Source organism: Ochotona princeps, chromosome 21 (genome assembly GCF_030435755.1).
Source record: "Ochotona princeps isolate mOchPri1 chromosome 21, mOchPri1.hap1, whole genome shotgun sequence".
In the NCBI taxonomy this organism is placed as follows: Eukaryota; Metazoa; Chordata; class Mammalia; order Lagomorpha; family Ochotonidae; genus Ochotona; species Ochotona princeps.
This window is the reverse complement of record NC_080852.1, coordinates 13,935,725-13,956,338: the sequence shown is the minus strand read 5'-3', so window position 1 is coordinate 13,956,338 and position 20,614 is coordinate 13,935,725. Positions and strand designations below refer to the sequence as shown.

The window sequence follows — 20,614 nt, the reverse complement described above, 5'->3', positions numbered from 1 at the left end:
TACCCAAAGAATATGGTTTAAAACAGAACTCCCCAAATATCTGTCAACTATTCTGATCAACTGACACAGAAAAGGGATTAAAAAGTAGAGTCCTCAGGCAAAGAAACAGAAAACAAAACCCCTCCAAATATGGGTGACCAAAGCAGATGTGACATGTTCAAAGTGACAAGGATTCAGATGCTTTGGAAGGCCACAAAACCATTTAGGCCATGGCATAAACAAATACACACATACATGTGGATACACAGATATGCAGAGATGATTTCTGCCATTGTCTTTTTTGGTGGGGGTGGGTGTGTATATATAGATTACGTATTTCAAAAAGATTGTGGAGATTGGAATTAAAGGTAAGTTTATTTTGGGGGGGAAAAAGCAACAACTTTGATTTCCATACATAAAAGGCTTCTACCAGTTCGAGTAAAATGTGTATTATGAAAAAAGTATACATAGATTTCAAAAGGGTTTTTGCTTTTCTCCCTAGATTTACTTATTTGAAACAGAAAGCAAGAGACAGCCTGCACCTTCTGGTTCATTCTGCAAATTCCTGGAGGTCTGAAGACAGAAGCTGGGAAGTCAAGCAAGGCCTTCCCTCTCAATCTGATCTGCTATCTCCCGGGGGAAGAGCTGGAAGTCAGTATTGAAACCAGATTTTCCAATAAGAAATGGGGATATTTTCACTACCATCTGAACCACAAGGTTAAACCCCAATGTGTGTGTGTGCATATGTATTTTTTAATTCAAAACTTCAAAATAATTATAGCTTAGAAATCTGGACATGAACTTATCATACACCTATTTAAAACACCAAATATGTTTCTTTAAAAAAAAAATCAGGCTTCTTTTTTCAAATAAAAACTTGTCAAACAGGTAGGTAAATTGATTACCTTTAATTTCTACTAAAGATTGACATTTTGTTTCTCAATTCTTGTAGGCAATTTCAGTTGAAGAAACACTAAGCGGCACGTGGTTAAGACATTTAAGAAACCAGAGGAACAAGAACTGAAGGGTAAAGATGGCGTCCCATTTCTCAAACTGCATCTCTTCAGTCATCACAGCTGTTATCACCTGCTCCCTTTTCTAAGTGCAAACTAGATGAAGGACAAGACAAAAGAGACCCAAAAAGCAGAAACCTCACCATACATCACCAAGAAAAATGATCTTTGGAGCACACCAAGGACATCTATTTACTCTTGTAAACTTCAGGAAAACTATTACATTTGCTTTTTTCTCATGCCCCTAAATGCCAGTCCTACTTGCCAGGTAAACAGGAAGTGGTATTAGTATTTGTCAAGAACACCTGTTATACTGAAATGATAATGTGATGGTTTACTGGACAGTTCATGCTCTGGCATTGTGTGTTTTATGTTCACATCATCATGGTATTACACAAATAACTTTTCACAGCCAGCACTGTGAGGAAAAGAAATTCTGTTGTCATTCTAACAGCCAAGGTCCTGATGATGTATTTATTTGGCATCCGTTTGCCTTTTACAGGTTCATTCTTATTTTTCTTACAGAAAATGATATAAAGACTATACTTCTAGGTTCTGTCTGTTGAGCTTCTTTTTCCTATCATCCCATTAATCAGTGGCTCTGTTGAAAGGGGAAGCGTGAGCCCCATGCTGGCATGAACACAGTGAATGGGGTCTGATGAGGCTTGACTAGAGCCAAGAGAAATCACAGGTAGGGTCCTCAGGCAAGGGTCAGTGACAGAGCCACAAAGATTTGCAACTTGACCTCAATCTCCACTTCATGCTTGTTCTCGCCAACATGTGACAAGGGATCAAGATCTGTTTGCTCCTTGCAGAATGTGTGAATAAAGAAATCATAATAATGGCTCAGGAGTTTAAAATCTGAGTAGGGCAAAAGGGAGGCCACAGAAGTCCCCATCCTCTTGAAGATGAAATTCTTCAGGTTCACCAAACCTTTCTTTTCTCAACGAGCATCTACTGAGTACCTGTTATTTGTCAGTACTAGGCTTCAGCTTGGCAATGCGGTAAGAAACAAAGACTTGGATTTTGTTCTTTTAAATGTAATATTATCTTTAGACATTGTACATTTTCTTTTACAAAGATTTTTAAATTTATTTGCAAGCCAGAGTGACACACATACACAGAGATTGAATGAGAAAGATTTTTTCTTGCTGGCTCACTACCCAAACGACTAGCAGACAGGAACTCTATTTGAATCTTTCAAGTGGGTGGCATGGGTTCCAGCACTTGGGCCATCTTCCACTGCTTTTCCAGGCACATTAGTAGAGAGCTGGATTAGAAATCAAGAGGCTGGGACATGAGTCAATGTTCTGCTACAGGATGCCGCCACCACAGGCATTAGCTTGACCTGCTGAGCCACACAATGCTGACCCGCTGCATACTTTTTCATTCATTAAAATGTACACACAGGTATGAGCATTGTGGTGGAGTCATTTGTCACTTGGGTAACTCACTTCTTATGTCACAGTGCCAATTCAAGTCCTACCTACTCTTCTTGTCAATCCAGCTTCCTGCTATTGTGCCTGGGAGAGTGGTGGATGTTGGCCCAACTACTTGAGTATCTGCCATCCCTGTGAGAGACCCAGAAGGAATTCCTGGCTTCTGGTTTCAGCCTGGCCTAGCAATAGCTGTTTTAGGCATTTGGGGAGTGAACACAAAGATGAAAAATTTCTCTCTCTGCATTTTAAATAGATACATCTTAAAATATATATACATACATATTTTAATTATAGAATTAATATTATTCTTATTAAGTGTGATCAGGCATGATGATAAGCTTTGTATAGCTTCCATGTGAATCAGTAGAGGGGTACAAACTACCATGTAGATTGTGAACAGCCACTTACTCTACATAGTAGATACCATAGACAGGGTCTTCAATCTTTTCCCAACCAGCAGGCAGTTCTGAAAAACAAAACAATGTTTAGAACAAAAAGTGCACATTCTCAAAAAACCTAGGGATTTTGAATAACTAGGATAGAGAAGTCCCATAAAAGTACCTTCACTCAAAACTACGTATCCCAACCAAAAAGAAGAGAACATGTACTATTTTATATTTTTATTTCATCAGTGTATTTCTCTACCTGAAGAACCATTGTTGACCTGTTGGTATTTTGGAAAGATAATACAATGCAGTCTCTGATGCCTTTACTCTAAGTCAACTATTAAATTACAGTTCAATGGATATGTAGTTGATACTGGCCTTGAATGTCTATTCCCTACCTTCAATATTTGTTGTTCCTCATTTCCTTTCTAGACTATCGTACCCCTCTGGCAAAAATGGATGAAGTTAGAAGTCTTCAATACAATAGTGCTGTTTTGATCTCCCTGGAATAAAACTAAATCCTCATCTTATTTTCTCCTCGTTTGTAATTAGAATGCTACTTAGTAAACAAAAATGCCCACTTGGAGCAACATTTCTGAATTGCAGGAATCAATCACTCCACTGCTGTGTTTGGGCTTCCCTAGCACGTTACCCATGCAAGCAGAAACAGAAGTCCTGCTCACCTAGAACTCAGGACTCACACAGGAAGACTTTATCCTCCACACACATTGGCCCAAAGGCACAGGCAGATACATGTGCCCTGTTCAAAGCTCAGCCATGCTCTAATGGACGGGACTTCACAAAGTTTCATACTGAAGTGTGTAAGTTTATCAACTCTTCTTAAGTGAATTCCATGGGCAACAAGAATGTGTTATGGGGCCCGGCGGCGTGGCCTAGCAGTTAAAGTCCTCGCCTTGAACGCCGCGGGATCCCATATGGGTGCCGGTTCTAATCCCGGCAGCTCCACTTCCCATCCAGCTCCCTGCTTGTGGCCTGGGAAAGGAGTTGGAGTTGAGGACGGCCCAAGGCATTGGGACCCTGCACCCGCTTGGGAGACCCAGAAGAGGTTCCAGGTTCCCGGCATCGGATCGGCACGCACCGGCCCGTTGCGGCTCACTTGGGGAGTGAATCATCGGATGGAAGATCTTCCTCTGTCTCTCCTCCTCTCTGTATATCCAGCTTTCCAATAATAAAATCTTTATAAAAAAAAAAAGAATGTGTTATGGAAAGACCCAATGCATCAAACTATTTTATTCCTTACAGCAGCTATTATGTGTTTTGTGTCATTAAGCAACTCTTTAAAGCAGAGCAAAAGTGGAATGACTCAATTCTAAAACTGCCTTGACACACATAGTCAAGGCTAGTCTGTATAAAATCAAACTCTAAAGTGAACCAGCATTCCTAGAAATAGCTGGTTAAGACCAAATTGAATGGAATACTCTCAACATTCGCAACATCCCTTACTTCAAAATAGTTTATCTAACTTCAAGGAACTGGGAAGTCACTATTTTCAAATAACGACCTCTTTTCTTCAGAAGAGAGGGCTTGCAAATGCCAGAACCAGTTCCAGACTGAAATGGAGGTACGTGTATGTACACAAACACTGAGACTAATTACTCAGAAGTTTATGTTTTGTTAAGATTTGGCGGCACATCAAGAAACATTAATTTCATGGTTTTTGCTCCACATGTTACTTGTTTGCAAACAAAGAGACAAATTTTCCCCTTTTCTTCTAATTTATTTGTTTAAAAAAAAACTTAGCAGGTTTTAAAGAACTCTTTGAATTCTTCAAGACACAAGCCAGTGAAATGCAAGACAGGTCCAATTTGCAGATGTTGATACAACTTGACATGGTTTATATACCAAGTCCTGTGGGCTGATGCAAATCAAATGTCTGGGAAATGATTTCCCCTTACAAAGCTGGAAATTACCATTTAAATGAAAGCAAATCCAGAAAATATTTCCAAAGAGTTGAAAAATTGAAGATTAAAAAAATGCAAATTGATACACAATCACATTTGGATGAGGTAGAAGAGCAGGTGAAAGTGAGGGGATCATATTGCGTTTAATCAAACCAGCCCTCTTTGCAGAATCAGCAACCTGAAATATTTGATTGATGGTCTTTGGAGGAAATAGGGGAAACATTAAGCATTCTATTTGCTTAACTATTAATCTGGGACACATTTACTGAGCACCTAACGTTTGCCTGAGGATGTGCTAGAAACACAAAGGTAAGTATAAGGGCACTAACTAAGCAGAAAATCCAGGCACATGTATGTGCTTTGATGGAAGTCCAAGGAAGGTACAGGGAAAGAAAAATCTACCCCTGCCTTTTTTTTTTTAAGATTTATTCATTTTATTACAAAGTCAGATATACAGAGAGGAGGAGAGACAGAGAGCAAGATCTTCCATCGTCCGATGATTCACTCCCCAGGTGAGCTGCAATGGCCGGTGCTGTGTTGATCCAAAGCCAGGAACCTGGAACCTCTTCCAGGGCTCCCAAGCGGGTGCAGGGTCTCAATGCATTGGGCTGTCCTCGACTGCTTTCCCAGGCCACAAGCAGGGAGCTGGATGGGAACTGGAGCTACCGGGATTAGAACCGGCGCCCATATGGGATCCCAGGGCGTTCAAGGCGAGGACTTTAGCCGCTAGGCCACGCCGCCGGGCCCTACCCCTGCCTTTTGACCTGCTGTCCAGCCAACAATTAACCGTTGACACTTCTGGACAGACCTCAATTTAAACACATCTTCTGGAACAGATTAACAAACTCCAGACATTTTCCAGTTTTTCAAGTTGAAACTCATTTTACATTGAAATGATAGATTTCTCACTTCCAATGTGGTGATTAACTTAATAACAGGAATTAGTCTTCTAAAGCCGAAAATAGAAATAGGTCACGGATTTAAAAAAGAAAGATGTTTGTCCTACAATTTGCCATGTGGTTCTAAAAAAACTGAACATGGCAGCAAATATGTAAGCCTAGAAAGTGATAACATAACTTTTTAAAGATGAATACATTGGAGAATCCTAGAGAGGCATCTTTCTAAACTCTGCCAGCGAGTAGACCAGACTATACAATCTAAGAGACTCTAGAGTGGCAGATGGGGGAGACCCTTTTTGTTCACTCTGATTGGGTGTCTGGTCTTGGGCTGCATCTGAACATCCCATAGCAGCATCTTTTTCCTGGGCTTTTCTCCAAAGCTAATCATGCATTAAAAATGAAGAAGCTTGCAAAACCCACAGCACAGTGCCTGGCACACAGGAAGCACTTTGATAAATGGCAGGTGCTCCAAGAAAGGATAAAAGGATCAGGTTATAGAGTTCCAGAATCTGTGTGCTTGCTACTCCTGTCTGTGAAAATCCCACGTTGCCCTACTTTGGCACCACAGAATAACTAATGAGTAGTTAAATATCTGAGCTCTTTTCTAAAGGGATTTGTCACTGTACACATGGAAAATTGTGTTCAATATCAGAGACAAACATTAAAATGGTGACTTAGTTCTGGTTGAGAGGGAAACTCAATTTCTCATCTCTAGCACTCCTGGTTGGTTTCATTACATGAACCCTCATTCTTCCCACTGAAGGTCCTCCAGTTGCTTTAGGATTCTGGGATGTGGACTGCAGAGTATGTAATAAATTGTGCTAACTCAAAGCACACAGTGAAGCTACTGACCCAGCTCACAGAAAACACTTCACAAATGACAACTCTATAATCAAATGAACTGTGTCCAACACCACAGCCAATCACACCTACCAGAGGGAGATTTCAGACAGGATTCCTTGTCACATCTGGAATCACATTGTTCACTGAAAACCTGACAGTTGCTATTGTTTGCAATGAGGACTCTCTTATTAAGAAAATGGGCAGTGAGCCTGTTGGTAGAGGAAACAGCATGTGTGTGGGCATGTGTACACCTGCACATGATACTTTCAACACAGTGGACATGTGCAGCCAAAAACTAAGGGTCCTGTCTCTCTACCCTACCTGGAAGCACATGCTTATACCATGCCTATCACACACAACACATTTGTCCCTTGCTGCTGCAGAAGGGACAAAGTGCTGGTGTTGAGATCCTGAAAAATCCAATAGGAAGAAATTAGGTCATAAATGATAAAAGGTAAGAAGCAACATGTGCTGATTGTAGGAACAAGTTTCCATGAAGTCTCTCCACAAGCACTAAGAGAGTTCCTTTCTCAATCCATCTTTACAGATTGAAAAACAGAGAAGAAACTCCATGAAAGTAAATGCCTCGCCTAAGGTGACATAGCCAGAATGGGAGTGGTGGGAGTCAAAAGGTAGTGGAGTGAGGCAGCCTGATCTAGTCTCAGCGAGTGCCACAAATACACCCAGATGTCTCCTGCAGTTATAGCTGTCACCATGAGAATGGAGATCATGTCACCATAACAACTCACTTTAAAAATTAACAGCTTAAAAATGTTCCCACACAGTTACGCAGATGGAAGAAAGACAGAAACGTCTTCCCTAGGAATTCCAACACATACATTTCCAGGGAAACCAGTCAGCATGTGCCTCTGCAAACAGCTGTGCAACCTCTGTTAATCACCTGCAACAGCCAGAGGTCACACGTATGCAGGTAGCAAGAGTGGTTGAAGCTGGTTTCACATAGTGAAGGCACTAGTTTTGTGTATAGAAAATTAAGTTAGGGAGTGTTTTTTAAAATTACTTTATCTAAACTACCTAATTTCAGGGGAGTGATAAATTTGTTTTTCACAAAACTAGTTTCAAACTATTCTATCACACAGAATGAACCTCAAGGTAATCTGGCCATTATGACTCAAAGAGTAACTTGTTAAATGTTAACAAAATAGATTTTTCAATCATTATTACCCATCTTCTGTATGCTCATCAAAAGCAATAGGATATTTTCTAAACAGTAAAAGAAATAAGACTTTATTATAATTCCTGTGAACCATAACAGATGATCTTTACCTGTGTAAATAAAATAAAACTGTATGAAAGCAATAATCTGCATTAGATACACTTCCACTTTTAGGGATTAAGGCAATCTCAAAAATACCAAGTATACTAAGTAAACTTAAGGCCTTTCCATTTATAATGGTTTTCTACTTAAAGAAAAAAAAAGCAAAAGAAAAAAATATGTTCAATTTGCAAACAGCCAAGCACTTCAGTACGGGAGTTGAAGGCTGTGCTTTCCTCTGTAGCCCACTAAGGATGCATTAGATGGAAGGCAATTCAAGGTTAACATTGTTCAAAGTTAAACATAAACCACTTTACATAGTAGTGAATATAATTCAGCGTTTTCTAACATCATGCATCAATGTAAATCATTTCTAAATTGCAATACCTACAGCAGTCAAGACTGAACTGACATTGATATATTCATGGCACACAGGAAGAATGTGCCTGGTAGTCAAGCCATTCAAAATAGTGACCAAGTCAAGGGCACATGATTGTGGCTCAACAACCACATGACCTAAAAGCTACTGACTACTCAGTCACTGGGATTCTTTCACTGCCAACTACTCCTACAACAATCCTTCAGTTAGTCTTTGCTCTTGTTCTAGACTCAATTTGCTCAGACTATTACTTTGTGGATACAACTTATTAAAATCCTTTGGGAGGCCAGCAGTCAGACACATGAGTCAAGAGGCTGACCTTTTGAGGATAAGTAAAAGAGAAAGTCATAATTGGAGAAGTGCAAACTACAGAAACAGAGAGATTAAGCAATTCACCTACGACAAAACAATGCAGGGCCTATTGTGCAGCTATAGCAAGCAAGAGAGGGTTTACCTAGTTCACTGTCCAGCTCCTCGGTGTGTACCCCTTCTTCTCCAAAGTAATAACAGGAATGAGACAGAAAAGAGAAAGAAACAATCAGACACCAGCACCGAGAAAGAAACTTTCTTTAGAACAAAACAGCAGCATACACACTTCTTTATTTGTCCTTACCTGTGTTGTGGCTGGGCTAGTAAACTTACATGACCTCAGTGTAAATCACAAAATGGAAAGAGCTGATATTGACAAAATAATTACATGGCTCATTTCCTTGCACGTCAAAATGAGGTTTCATTGTAAAAGATGACAAACACTTCTGTGGTCTCAATGTTTATAATTGGGAAGTCACTTGCTACAGAACATATTTGGAGCAAACGAAGCTGATACAGAACTTCTGATATCAGTTCTCTTAATCCTTTAATAAGTCTCTAGTCAGTGAGGCAATTACACTCACAATTAAAGCGTTACTGAACTTCTAACTAATGCAGCTGCTTGAACAATGGCACATGAGGTCAAAATGAGAATGTAGATATTATCATGAGCTCAAAATGGGGCTAGGAAGATGAATGATGTCATGATGATGTATACCAAGGAAATGAGGCTTGACAGCTGCCCCAAAAGATTACAGGGAGCAGAGTTCACCTGTGTTGGTGCTTATATATGTATAAGTTTTCTAAGTCAGACAGCTCTGACTTATTAGCATGGAAATGGTCTCAATAATTTCAATGAAAATAAACAAATCAAAATCCTTCCCATGTCTCACCTCATCTAGCTGTGAGCAAAAGATTTAATTATTCCCAAAACAACGGTACAGTACACCAAATTCACCAGCTACAGAGCAGGTGGCTGTGCCTTCCACTTCAAACTTCACTAATGGAAGGAAAAGAGCTATTAAACTTCTCATAATAGCAATGTGCTCAGCACGGCATATAGCTTTGGGAACACATTCAGCATTGAATGAATGTCAATAATTAAAAAAAAACATCAGCCAATCCACCAAAGGATTTTTGACTTAAGTAATCAGCATGGTCCTATTTAACTGCCAATAGTAAGGTGTGCTTGTCATTGTTTCTTTTTCTTTTTTTTTTTTAGGCTTTTTAAAAATTTATTTATGTGTGATTGGCATTGTTTCTTACACAAAATCCTTGTGAAAATTACCACTTGCATATTATCTTGGAATGTTTTGGGGAACACTTTTTCACTTCTTCAATAAACTTGTACCTACAATGTGCCAGTGACTCTGCTAGGCAAGAGAAAGCAAAATGAGCACAACCAAATGTATTTCCATCTTTCTGGAAGAGGAGACAAGGCCAAAGCTCTCATCAGTAAATTAAGACCATACTAAGTGCTCAAGAGCAAGTTCCAAATCAGGGCGATTGAATCCTATCTAAGGTCAAGGTTATGGGGAAAAAAATCTCAGGGCTGCAAGTTGATAAATTTGCAGAATTTTTTTTAAAAAGGTGTGGGTGAGAAAATGACTAGAATACAAACTCCTATAAGAGCAAGGCTTTTGTATGTGACATTCCTTGATACACCTTAACTGCCAAGAATGAATTGGAAGGTGCTCAATGACTCTGCATGAATTGTACTTGAATCCTAAGAAGTGAGAACTGCACAGCCAACTGTCACGGAGTAGCAGGGATGAAGAGCAGAGAGCTAAAAGCAAGAGAGTTAGTGAGGCTGCACACACTGGGCTTGGAGAAGCAAGCTATACACTTGACATTTACTGGGAAGATCAGAGTCAATGAACAAGGTTTGGGTCTGGGGATGGTAAGCAATAACATTACTCCAATTACATTACAATACTGTTCTGTGTTCAGCATTAAGCGAGTCCAGAGTTACAGAAGAGTGATGAAGAAAACACTGAATGGATTTCAGTGATACAGGCAGTTGTGTGAAACCAGATGGTTCATGTGTTAGAAATGGGTATGAAAAAGGTAGTGGATCAGGGCGTGGAGGGAGGGTCTTAAATATGAATGGAGTTAGGGTACAGCTAAAAAAGGACCAGATTTGGAGGAAAAGAGCGTTCATTTGGTTCTAACCAGAATCTGAACACATCCAGTTGATGTTATCAATCAGACTGGGGTTAAAGTTTTGGCCTGGAGTTTGAAGGCTAGATCAAAGGCTTCTAATTAAACAAGACAAACAGCAATGATACAAGTTAATACCAAAGATCAAAAATCCAAAACTAGCTTCCCATTTCTTTCAGACAGAAAAGAATAAATATAAAATCTTTACAGTAGTTAAGTATGAAATCACACTGTTACAGTTCATTCATGTGCATATGATCCATGCAGGCAACATAGAAAAAATATTTATGATCACTTCTGTTTTTCTGCTTTGTGTCACAAGATAAAAAATAACACAAAGCAGGTGTTTATTCATGAGCAACCAAAAATACACACTTGAACCTTGCCGTGATCTGTTTATATATTTACAATGCTGGTATGTGCAGGCACACAGACATACATATAATTTCAATTAGAAACAGAATACATGAATTCTAATGTTGAAGGGATAATTACTAAACCAACTGCATTTGGTAAAAAGACATGCCGCAAAGGAAATAACATTAGCACAAATGGTAAGGATGGTAAGAATTTAAAAAATGACAAGATTCAGTAACAAAAACAGTTATTAACTATACTCAGTACTTCTATTCCACTAACCATGGCTCACAATAATCGCTATTGTAGTCTTTCATTATCAAGGAAATTATATTAACAGGCATTTTTATATAGTCCCAGTATAATTATAATGGGTATTGACATTGAAGATACTGTAATAAGAGTATCTAAATTGCTTTCAAAAATCAGGCAGCAAATAAAGATTAAATTTCTGTGAAGGTTTATGGTTGGATGTGTTTTACGTTCTGATCTTTGAAAATTGGTCTGCAAAGTATTATATGTTGAACAACATTTAAATAAACAGGACAGTCCATAATTCTCTGAGGATTTAGAATAACAAAATCTGACCACACCAGTTTCACTCCTGCCTCAGGAACTAGACAAAGCAACCAAAATAAGAATGAACATCTCAGTAGTAACTCCTAAGCAGCCGGACTTGTACTTCCGCTCAAAGTCCCTTAGATAAACATGAGAACACAACTGTATGCAATTCAATATAATCTGCAAACTCTATGGATACACTAAAAAAACTTCATTAAAACCAGAATTATAAGGCTTACTTTGGTACCAAATCGCTTTGAATTCCACACTCACTTTCATCAGAATATGCATTTTCTAAAAATGAGAAAAACTGTACATGGATTTCAAAAAAAAATTTGCACCAAAATAAACCTATGTTTTAATTCTATTTTTCCTAGGAATTTTTTGAAGAACTCTCATAAGTTCAAGATTGCAACAAGATTATACTTAAAAACACATTTAAAAACAGACTTCAAATTTGCATATATAGTAATTCTGCACTCTAGGACTAAAATGGAATAAAGTTTTGTCATACAGCACAATATTTATTCAGTAATTATATAGCTAACTCAAATGTCAAAAGTGAATAATGAGATTCAAAGTAAACAATATGTCCATGTCAAAAAATAATCTTGGCACAACTTGGGATAAATATCAGTGAACTGAAGAGAGAAGTAATCAGGAATCTAAAGATCTGAAATAAACTTTTCAACAACTCTGACACCATGAAGTTTGTTTCCAAAATTAACCACGAGAGCGGGCTCTGAGTAACACCCTAGCCTCTTTCTTGGCAGCTCACACTTCAGATACTCTAGGTGGGGTCTAAGTTATATAGAAACTCCTGGAGGAGACTAGATCAGCCTTCTCTTAACTCAAAACTGGAGATGTTAGTAGACTCATAAAATACATACAGTTCAGGAAAAGTCCTCATTTCTGTCCCCCTGATTTTCAAGACACAGAGTGAAGGCCCAGTGTGAGTGGCCAGGATATCTTTAGTTTCTCTAGAAACTTTCTAGAGTCTTCTAGTCTCTGATATCAGAAGATGTGCCTGCATTTGAACGGTTTCAAGCTGTGCTGAAGTTCTGTTTCTAATGGAGATGTACTGTGCACCTGTCTCCAGATGTGCACAAATAGTTCTTCAGGAGCAATTCTAGTGATGTTCCTCACTGTGGTAAAGCACAAATGCATTTACAACAAATTGGATCACCTTTCCAAAACTCATATAACTCCAATGATCTTTCTACCACTCTTCAGAACTTGCCCATGTGAATAAGCCCCCAATTCACGTAACCCAAGAGCTTCCACGTACTTACCATCATCTTCACACTCTTCTAGGGGTTTCTGTTGCTTATTCAGGCACCGAGGGTCTAACCAAGATGTTGTTTTTGTGTTATGGCTACAAATAAGAAGTCAAGAGAAGATAGATGCTTGAAATCAAAGTTGTGAAAAACCCAATGACAGAAAAGAACTTTAAATTCTAGAATAACTTGCTCCTTAATCAAAGTAAAGCTAATTTCCAGCATCAGGTTCCTGATTAGAAACTGAATCTGGAATAATACAATGCCTTGGGTAGGGTCTTGGGCAGTTTTGTTACGTTAAAACATAATCATCCCTTTACTGAAAGCTGAAAATGAGATACCAGCTTTATTTTTGAAAAGGGAGTTACAAATGATATCCCTTGCTTATCCTGTCTGCCCTTGCCTACACTTACTCTCTAATCTTCACATTCATCAAAAAGAAAACTTCAGTTTATGTTAAATTTGTTTATGAGTTAAATCTTGGGTACTAAAATCCACAAAGAAGGCTGCCGCTTCACTCATTACCCTCACATTATGTAAGAACGCTTCTGCCAGAGTGAGACAACTACCTCCATTCACACAAGCAGCTCAAAATGACTAAACCACATCATTAATCACAGTGTCCTGCATTATGCGTTGGACACACTGACAACAACTCCAAATTACCTGAAATAGCACCTGGGCTAAGTAAAAGCCTGGATAAACTAAACATGTCCTCCAGCTGCCTTCCAGTAGATACAGCCCAACTCTGCAGGAAGCACTGAAATAGACAGTGACTTGAGCATTGAATAAGAAGGTGTGCAAAAACATCACCAAGGACACTGGCCTTTCCACCACGTGAGAAAGAATACAAGGATAGGATTCAGCCCTGTTATTTCCAGTGCTGATGAAGACACGGAGACAGAGCTCCACGGGGGCCACCAAATCCACACTACACTGCTCAGTGGACAAACTCCAAGGCCATTTGTCCTGGCTCCAAACCAGAAATAAAACAAAACTAAGAAACAATAGTTTGATGCTTAGGCAGTATTCTACCTTTCTCTCTTTCTCTCTCTCCTTCTCTCTTTTTAAGCTTAGGTTGTGAATATAGGGTTGGAAGGAAGGGTCAACATCCGTTATTTCAGATTAAAATTTTATTTATTAATTGTTGAAAAATAGTACCACCACAAGAGAAAAATATGACATTGTCTTCCATGGGGATGAGAAAGACAGAGATACAGAAAGAGAGGAAAAGAGACATAGAACTCTGCTCTGCTCTCATCCACTGGTTAATTTCACAAATGCCTTTAATGGGACAGCCAGAGTAAAACTGAGACAAACTGAAGCCAGTTGCCCCAGGTGGGAGGCAAGGACTCAAGCACTTAAGCTTTCACTTGTTGTCTCCCAGGGTACACATCAGCAGGGAACCAGAATTAGCGGCAGAACTGAAATGCAACCCTACTATTCCTCTCTTCAATAAAAGCATTTGTCAAGAACATGAGGAAACACAGACCATTCCCTCCATCATGTCAACCAACAAACACAGGAGCTCTAATTCAGTGTTCTCAGACTTCTTCCTAGGTAGGTTCCCAAAGAGTGCTCCAGACTCAAGCCGTTTCCCTCTTTCTCATGTGCCTTGGAACCTTAAAGGTATCTTCAGTGTTTTCCTTTCATTACAAAGCATACACTAAGAATAAAATGAAAATCCTACAGAAATGTATAATGTGATTAAAAATAAACTCCTTATTGAAACCTACTGTAAGGTACTTGTAGGATTTTTATATATGAAGAACTAGATATGGGAGGACACTTCAAAGATTTCATGGAAAAATGGAACTGCAAGAGGTTTCTGCCCCACTATATGGGAGAGCTGGATTGAGTTCCCAGCTCTGGGCACTTGAAGAGTGAATTAAAACATAGGTGGTCACTCTCGCTCTCTACCTCTCTGCCTCTCAAATTAAAGAAAAATTAAAAACCATATATATGTATGTATATATACTTATTTGTAAGTATGCATATATAAATAAATGCATATACACATATGCATACACATATAACAATGAACAGGGAATCCAGACTTGGAGAAAATTCTTACAAACCACAAATACGACAAAGAAATCATATCCACAATATATAAAGTATTCCAAAAATCTCACTGAAAATACATATTATAAAAAAAACTATGCATAAATTTCAAAAATTTTTGCACCTGGGTATGCATATCATTTAATTCCATTTTCCATAAGCTTTTTGAAGTACTCATAGGAAGGAGTCTTAAAATTTGTGAATAGAAAGCTGCAAATTATAAAAAGTATCTATTATTTTTAGTGGCTAAATACAATTTTCAGAAGTAGCATGATACATATGATAATTTACTTGTGTAACCATACAGGTTCTTCTTTTTCAAACTCTTCAGACCCAATAATTAAAATGATATGGCCAATTACCTGTTTTTTTATGTCAAGCTTATTAAACATTATAAAAGGAAACTATCAATGGGGTGACCAATAGTTGATTTATAACTCTGGTTGCTAGAGAGAAGTAAGGAAAAAGAGACTCAAGTAGAAATAATGGTATACTTTACTCTATAAAATAGACTTCTCCATTTTCGGTATAGGCCATCTCCCAGTTTTCAGGTAGAGGACCTAAATTATCCTCTGCAGAAAGAGGTAGGTATTGAGGGAACTTCTGAGAAGGGTCCGTGATGGGAGTAGAGATGATGCTACTATTCACAGGTGGTAGTGTTGTTTCTTGGAGTGTGTGCTCGTCTTGGTCACCAGAATCGGCTAATCAGGGAGAAAGAAAGGGAGAAAAAACATAAAGGTATTTAGTATTGGCATTCCAGATCTGGGAAGTAAAGTGCCTGGTTACTCTACAGTCTTAAGTGCTCCTACTTCCTGGACATCCACTGACACTTCAGTTTTTAACTAAATCAATATTGCTCAAATAGGCTGCATCAAAATGACTAACAAGCTGATTTTTAAAAAGAACAAAGAGAAAAGTACATCCTGATATGTAGTGTTGACAGTCTTGAATATGTCAAAGAAGAAATCGAGATCCAAACTTGAGAGTCCTGGAAGCCACGAAGGCCACCACACGTGGAATGATGTCTGTTCTCATGCCACAGGTCTGGATTCACTTAAGACTTTGGGGGGGGGGGCAAGAAAAAAGTTCACATATTGAGACCCATTATTATCTATCTCTGATTTAAAATATTTTCACTTAAATATCTCATTTAAAATGTTTTTGGTAGACATGGGCAAAGATCAAAGACTGACAAATGAAGCTGGAATGTAAGAGTTCAGAATATGGAGATGGCTATACCAGTGAGTCACATCTGAGGCCTTTCTGGAAACGCTGAAGACATTCTTATGAAAATTCAATATTACCCTTATGACAGCACCATGTGGGTGGTATGATTTGCCATGAGTCTTTAAATAAGAAGGCTTTAAATACATGAATCTCCTCTTCTTCTCATTACCCAGAAACTTGAAAAGTGATGTCATGAAGGCAGCCAGAAACAGCACTATTATTGATATTCTGGGTGAAATGAAGTTGGATGGAGGACATGTCAAGCTACTCAGCTCCCACCTCCACTGCCTGGATATTTTTCCAGTCCTGTATCCATCCTCTCCCAGACATCCTTTTGGAGATCACTTCTTATATCCCAGGACCACATGTCTGGGTGGAAACTAACTTGGAACTCATTTCTGGTTTCAAGTCATACTTTTGGCTAGTTAGGAGTTCTCCACCATGCTTTTGTGGTTCGTTCAGTAATATGTGTGTGATCTAAGACAAACCAATGAATGTCAGGCATGAAAGGTTGCTCTGGAACTGTTGAGCAAGAGGTAGTCTCTTGATGCTGAATGTATTTATCCAATGAGTCCTCATGCTGCAGGCTTGAAAGCTATATAATTTTCCAAGGCCTACTAGACGGTGAATGAAATCCGTAAGAGGAAAGTAGAGATGAAAGATGGGGACTCATTGAACATCTTGAAATCAAAGCCACCCTGGCCTCCTCAATTGCCTGATTTGCCCAAACTCATACCTATGCTTTATTCTGATTTATGAATTGTGCCCAACAGTAAAGGTTAATAAAATAAGGTTAGTGACCATCTTTTAATATGAAGTTTAAGAGGCAGGTGACTGTACAGGTACAATAGAAGAGTGAATTCACTGCTAAATTTTAATCAAATACTTTTAATAGATGTCAGAAGAAAACAATAGAGGAAATGAGTAGGCCACCACAGAGCAAACCAGAGACAGACCCAGATAAACAATAAGCTTACAAAATTCATGCTAAAAAAATTTACTGTGTCCTCAAACCTCAACCACAGGTGTGAAATAACAAAATGTTACATCTCCTAGAGGAAGGAGCCTAAGGATTCAACAACTTAACATTTGTCAGTGCAGTAGCCTAGCAGCTAAAGTCCTCATCTTGCACACACCAGGAACCCATATGGCACTGGTTCTAAACTCGGCTGTCCTGCTTCCCATCCAGCTCCCTGCTTGTGGCCTGGGAAAACAGTCAAGGACAGCCCAAAGCCATGGGATCCTGCACCTGGGTGGGAGACCTGGAGGAGGCTCCTGGCTCCTGGCTTTGGATTGGAATATTTCTGGCCATTGCAGCCACATGGGGAGTGAATCATCAGACAGATCTTCCTCTCTGTCTCTCCTTCTCTCTGTATATCTTTCTAATAAAAATAAGATAAATGTTTAAAAAAGAAGCATGATAGGAAACAGCCCAGAATAGGCCATGGAAAGTTTCCCATTGGCACACATTCGGTATGGGTCAGGAGCAGACCAGGCTGAATCAGTTCATGTCATCCACTGGCAAATCCGATCACCAAAACAGAGTGTGGGTTGAGCCGGGTTTGGTCGCGACAAAACCAGTACACATTATGGAATGCCAGGGCGTGGTTGCCTGTACTGGATTTGACTGCAGCACCCAACCAGCACACGTGAGATCCAGGAAGGGAAGGGCAGAGCTGGCAGGGGGATTAAGGGGCTGGTCCCCTCGCCGGACAGCTACTCCCACTGGAGAGCATGGGCTGGGATGGGGACAGACAAGACTAAGCAGGGCTACAACACCTGTGCGCCGCATGTGGACTAGATCAGGGAAAAGCCAGGCTGAGCTGATTGTTCCTACTGGTGCAAGCATAAATTAGAGTGGGTGAAGGTTGTTAGGGCTTAGCCACAGCATCAGATGGCAGAAGCTGGCACTGGGGGCTAATTCTGGCAAGTCAAACCACAGAACCACCTAAAGAGTGCATCAACCGGGACTGAGAGAGACCCGGGAGGGAAATAGTGGGTTCCCCCCTCTTGGGTTACTACTCCTACGGGAGGGCATGAAAACTAGGATGGGGGCTGGGATGGCTAGACAGAGAGGTACTCAACAACATCCGTGAGGGCTGGATGGTTGAGTTGGTTAGATGGAACTAAGCTTTAATACCCATTGACAAGTACAAGAGCCAAATGGGATGGGGGACAGACTGGTCTACTGCTACACATACTTGCAAGCCAGGGTAGGGGCGGGCCTGGTGGGGGTTTTTGTGGGTCGCCCCAACTAGGCTGCAGCTCCCACTGGTTGAAAGGCTGAGTATGTGCTGGGCAGAACCAGACTGGACTGCAACACCCATTGGTTCCAGTGCAACTCAGGACTGAAAACAGAAATAACCCAGCAATTGAAACCACCAGCTGATCGGGGTGATGGACTGTGCCGGGCCCTGTGCTTGCTAGAACATACAAGAATCTAGTCTGGGAATACCTCAAAGTTTCTTTGGAGATCTCCCCAATCGAACTGCTGGACTCAGAACTCTAACCAAGAAAAGAAAGAAGACAGAACAGGTCAATCATTCACATCAGCTATATGTTGGCAGCAAAATATGGGGCAAACGGAGACTTTATGATGGACCATATCAATCAGTGGACGACCCCATTGAGCGAAACTGGCAGCAATTCATAACTGGAGAACTATTAAAACCACTGGAGCAAATATCTCAGAGCATGCCCCACATCCGCGACTTGGGGTGGGCGGGAAACCGGGTGGGGCTTCTCCCTCAATATCCCCCTTTACCTCAAATACACGATGGAAACAATATGGACATAATAGTATTACATTCTTCCCTATACCCCCTGAACCTTTTTTTGTTAACCATAATTAACTATGTAAAGATTGTCAACAACTATACAATAAAATAAAATAAATTTTTTTAAAAAAATCTTTCCTTTAGTCTACTGTCACAGTTGAGGTCTCCTATGAATTTGAAGAGGACTTGGAATACTCCAAGGAGTGAATGGGGAAACAGAAAGCCTGGTTCTCCCATTGCTCAGTAGTGAATAAATGTCTTCTACCTGTCGAACAGGGAGGATAATCTTTGGGCTGCTCATCTCTCAGGTTGCTTATCTCTGTTTTCCAGAAGTCTCCCTGCACTCTTGTGAAAACTGTGAACATAAATGAAAATGAATGACATCTTCATTTATGTTAACTCAGAATGTAACTCATTATTTCCTACCCTCAGACTCCAGCACATACACGTGTATATACATGCACACACTCCAGAAACCACACGCATACATATATTCTCTCGGGGACTTTAGTAAATAACTTTGAGTACAGAAAGTCATTTAAGGAAAACATACAGGAAGCATCGTTTAAAGGCCACATGGTTGAGGTAGGTGTTTGGTCCAGTGGTTAAGAGAGCCAGTTTCCTCACTAGATCACCTGGGTGTGATAACCGACTCTACCTCCTAACTCCAGCTTTCTGCCAATGCAGACTCTGGGAGAAAGCAAGTGACAGTTCATGTCAAGGATGTTTGCCATCCATGTGGGAGATCTGGATTGCACTCCTGGCTTCACCCTAGGTCCAACTGGCATTTTCAAGAGTGAACCAGCAATGGAAGTGCTCTCTCTGCCTCCCTCAACTTCTGAAAAAAATAATGCTTTAAAATTATACATTCTTTTAGATGCATGTATCTCTCTTATTGAATACAACAATTCAAAATCTGTGGAAATCCATGGCACTAATGAATTTAATTAAAATACAAATAGTAGGGCATAAATATGCATATAGGTTGTGGAGTCTGACTTTCTAGGTTGGGACAAGTAGCTCTAACACTCACTAGCTCTTTCATCTTAGAAAAATGATTTCACTTCTCTGGTTTGTACAGAAAGAGCTTGGAAGTTTCAGTCAACATAGTCAAAACTAGAGAAACATGATGTTACAGTGTTATTTATCGACATTTCCAAAGCAATGTTTCTTCTTTTTGTTTGTTCTTTACATTTTCTGTCAATAAAAAGGAAGCACCTGCCAACGATCTAAAATTCAATGATGGTCTTTGGGAGAAGTAGGCTTCTAGAAACACAAGTAATGTTTTGCTATCTGTTGGAAGTAGTTAATAGATAAGTCAGCTACTTTGTAGATGTACTGGTTTATAACAGCACATATGTGCTAGCCATAATGAACACACTTTCACAAAAGGTATTCTTTGCATACTTCATGTTACTTAACTATGTTTCGGGGCTAACATTGAGCACAACACTCATTAAGCACAAAACAAGAAGTGTTCTCTCCCAAGGGTTCCTTTCAGGTCCATGCTTTGTGCATAGTTTGTACAACACAATGCTATTCCCTTGTTTTCAACAGCTGATACCGTGGTAGGAAAACTCCTAATCAGCCTCAGGCATCACAGGCAGAAAGGAAGGGTAGGTAACCTCTTCAGAGTGTACCAGGCCACCTGGCACGCTGGCCTTTTCCCTGCTGGAATTTTTGTATTATTCCAACAGGTCTCCTTCAAAAGACTCAGGGAAAAGGTAGCAGCGACAGCATCCTACT

General features: G+C 39.8%; 1 protein-coding gene across 34 annotated transcripts in view; it reads right to left on the bottom strand.

Annotated features, from left to right (window-relative positions):
- MAGI1 (membrane associated guanylate kinase, WW and PDZ domain containing 1) overlaps nucleotides 1–20,614 on the bottom strand; it is a 602,787-nt gene that overhangs the window by 79,101 nt on the left and 503,072 nt on the right. For 16 of the 34 annotated variants that reach the window (XM_004581596.2, XM_058679199.1, XM_058679200.1 and 13 more), the window contains 4 exons: nucleotides 15,364–15,565; nucleotides 12,816–12,898; nucleotides 8,591–8,626; nucleotides 2,840–2,897 (listed from right to left, as the gene is read on the bottom strand). In XM_004581596.2, the coding sequence (XP_004581653.2) occupies nucleotides 2,840–2,897; nucleotides 8,591–8,626; nucleotides 12,816–12,898; nucleotides 15,364–15,565 (379 nt within the window). Of the gene's footprint in view, nucleotides 1–2,839; nucleotides 2,898–8,590; nucleotides 8,630–12,815; nucleotides 12,899–15,363; nucleotides 15,566–20,614 lie in introns of all 34 variants that reach the window. The other 18 variants (XM_058679198.1, XM_058679182.1, XM_058679183.1 and 15 more) reach the window with 2 other exon arrangements.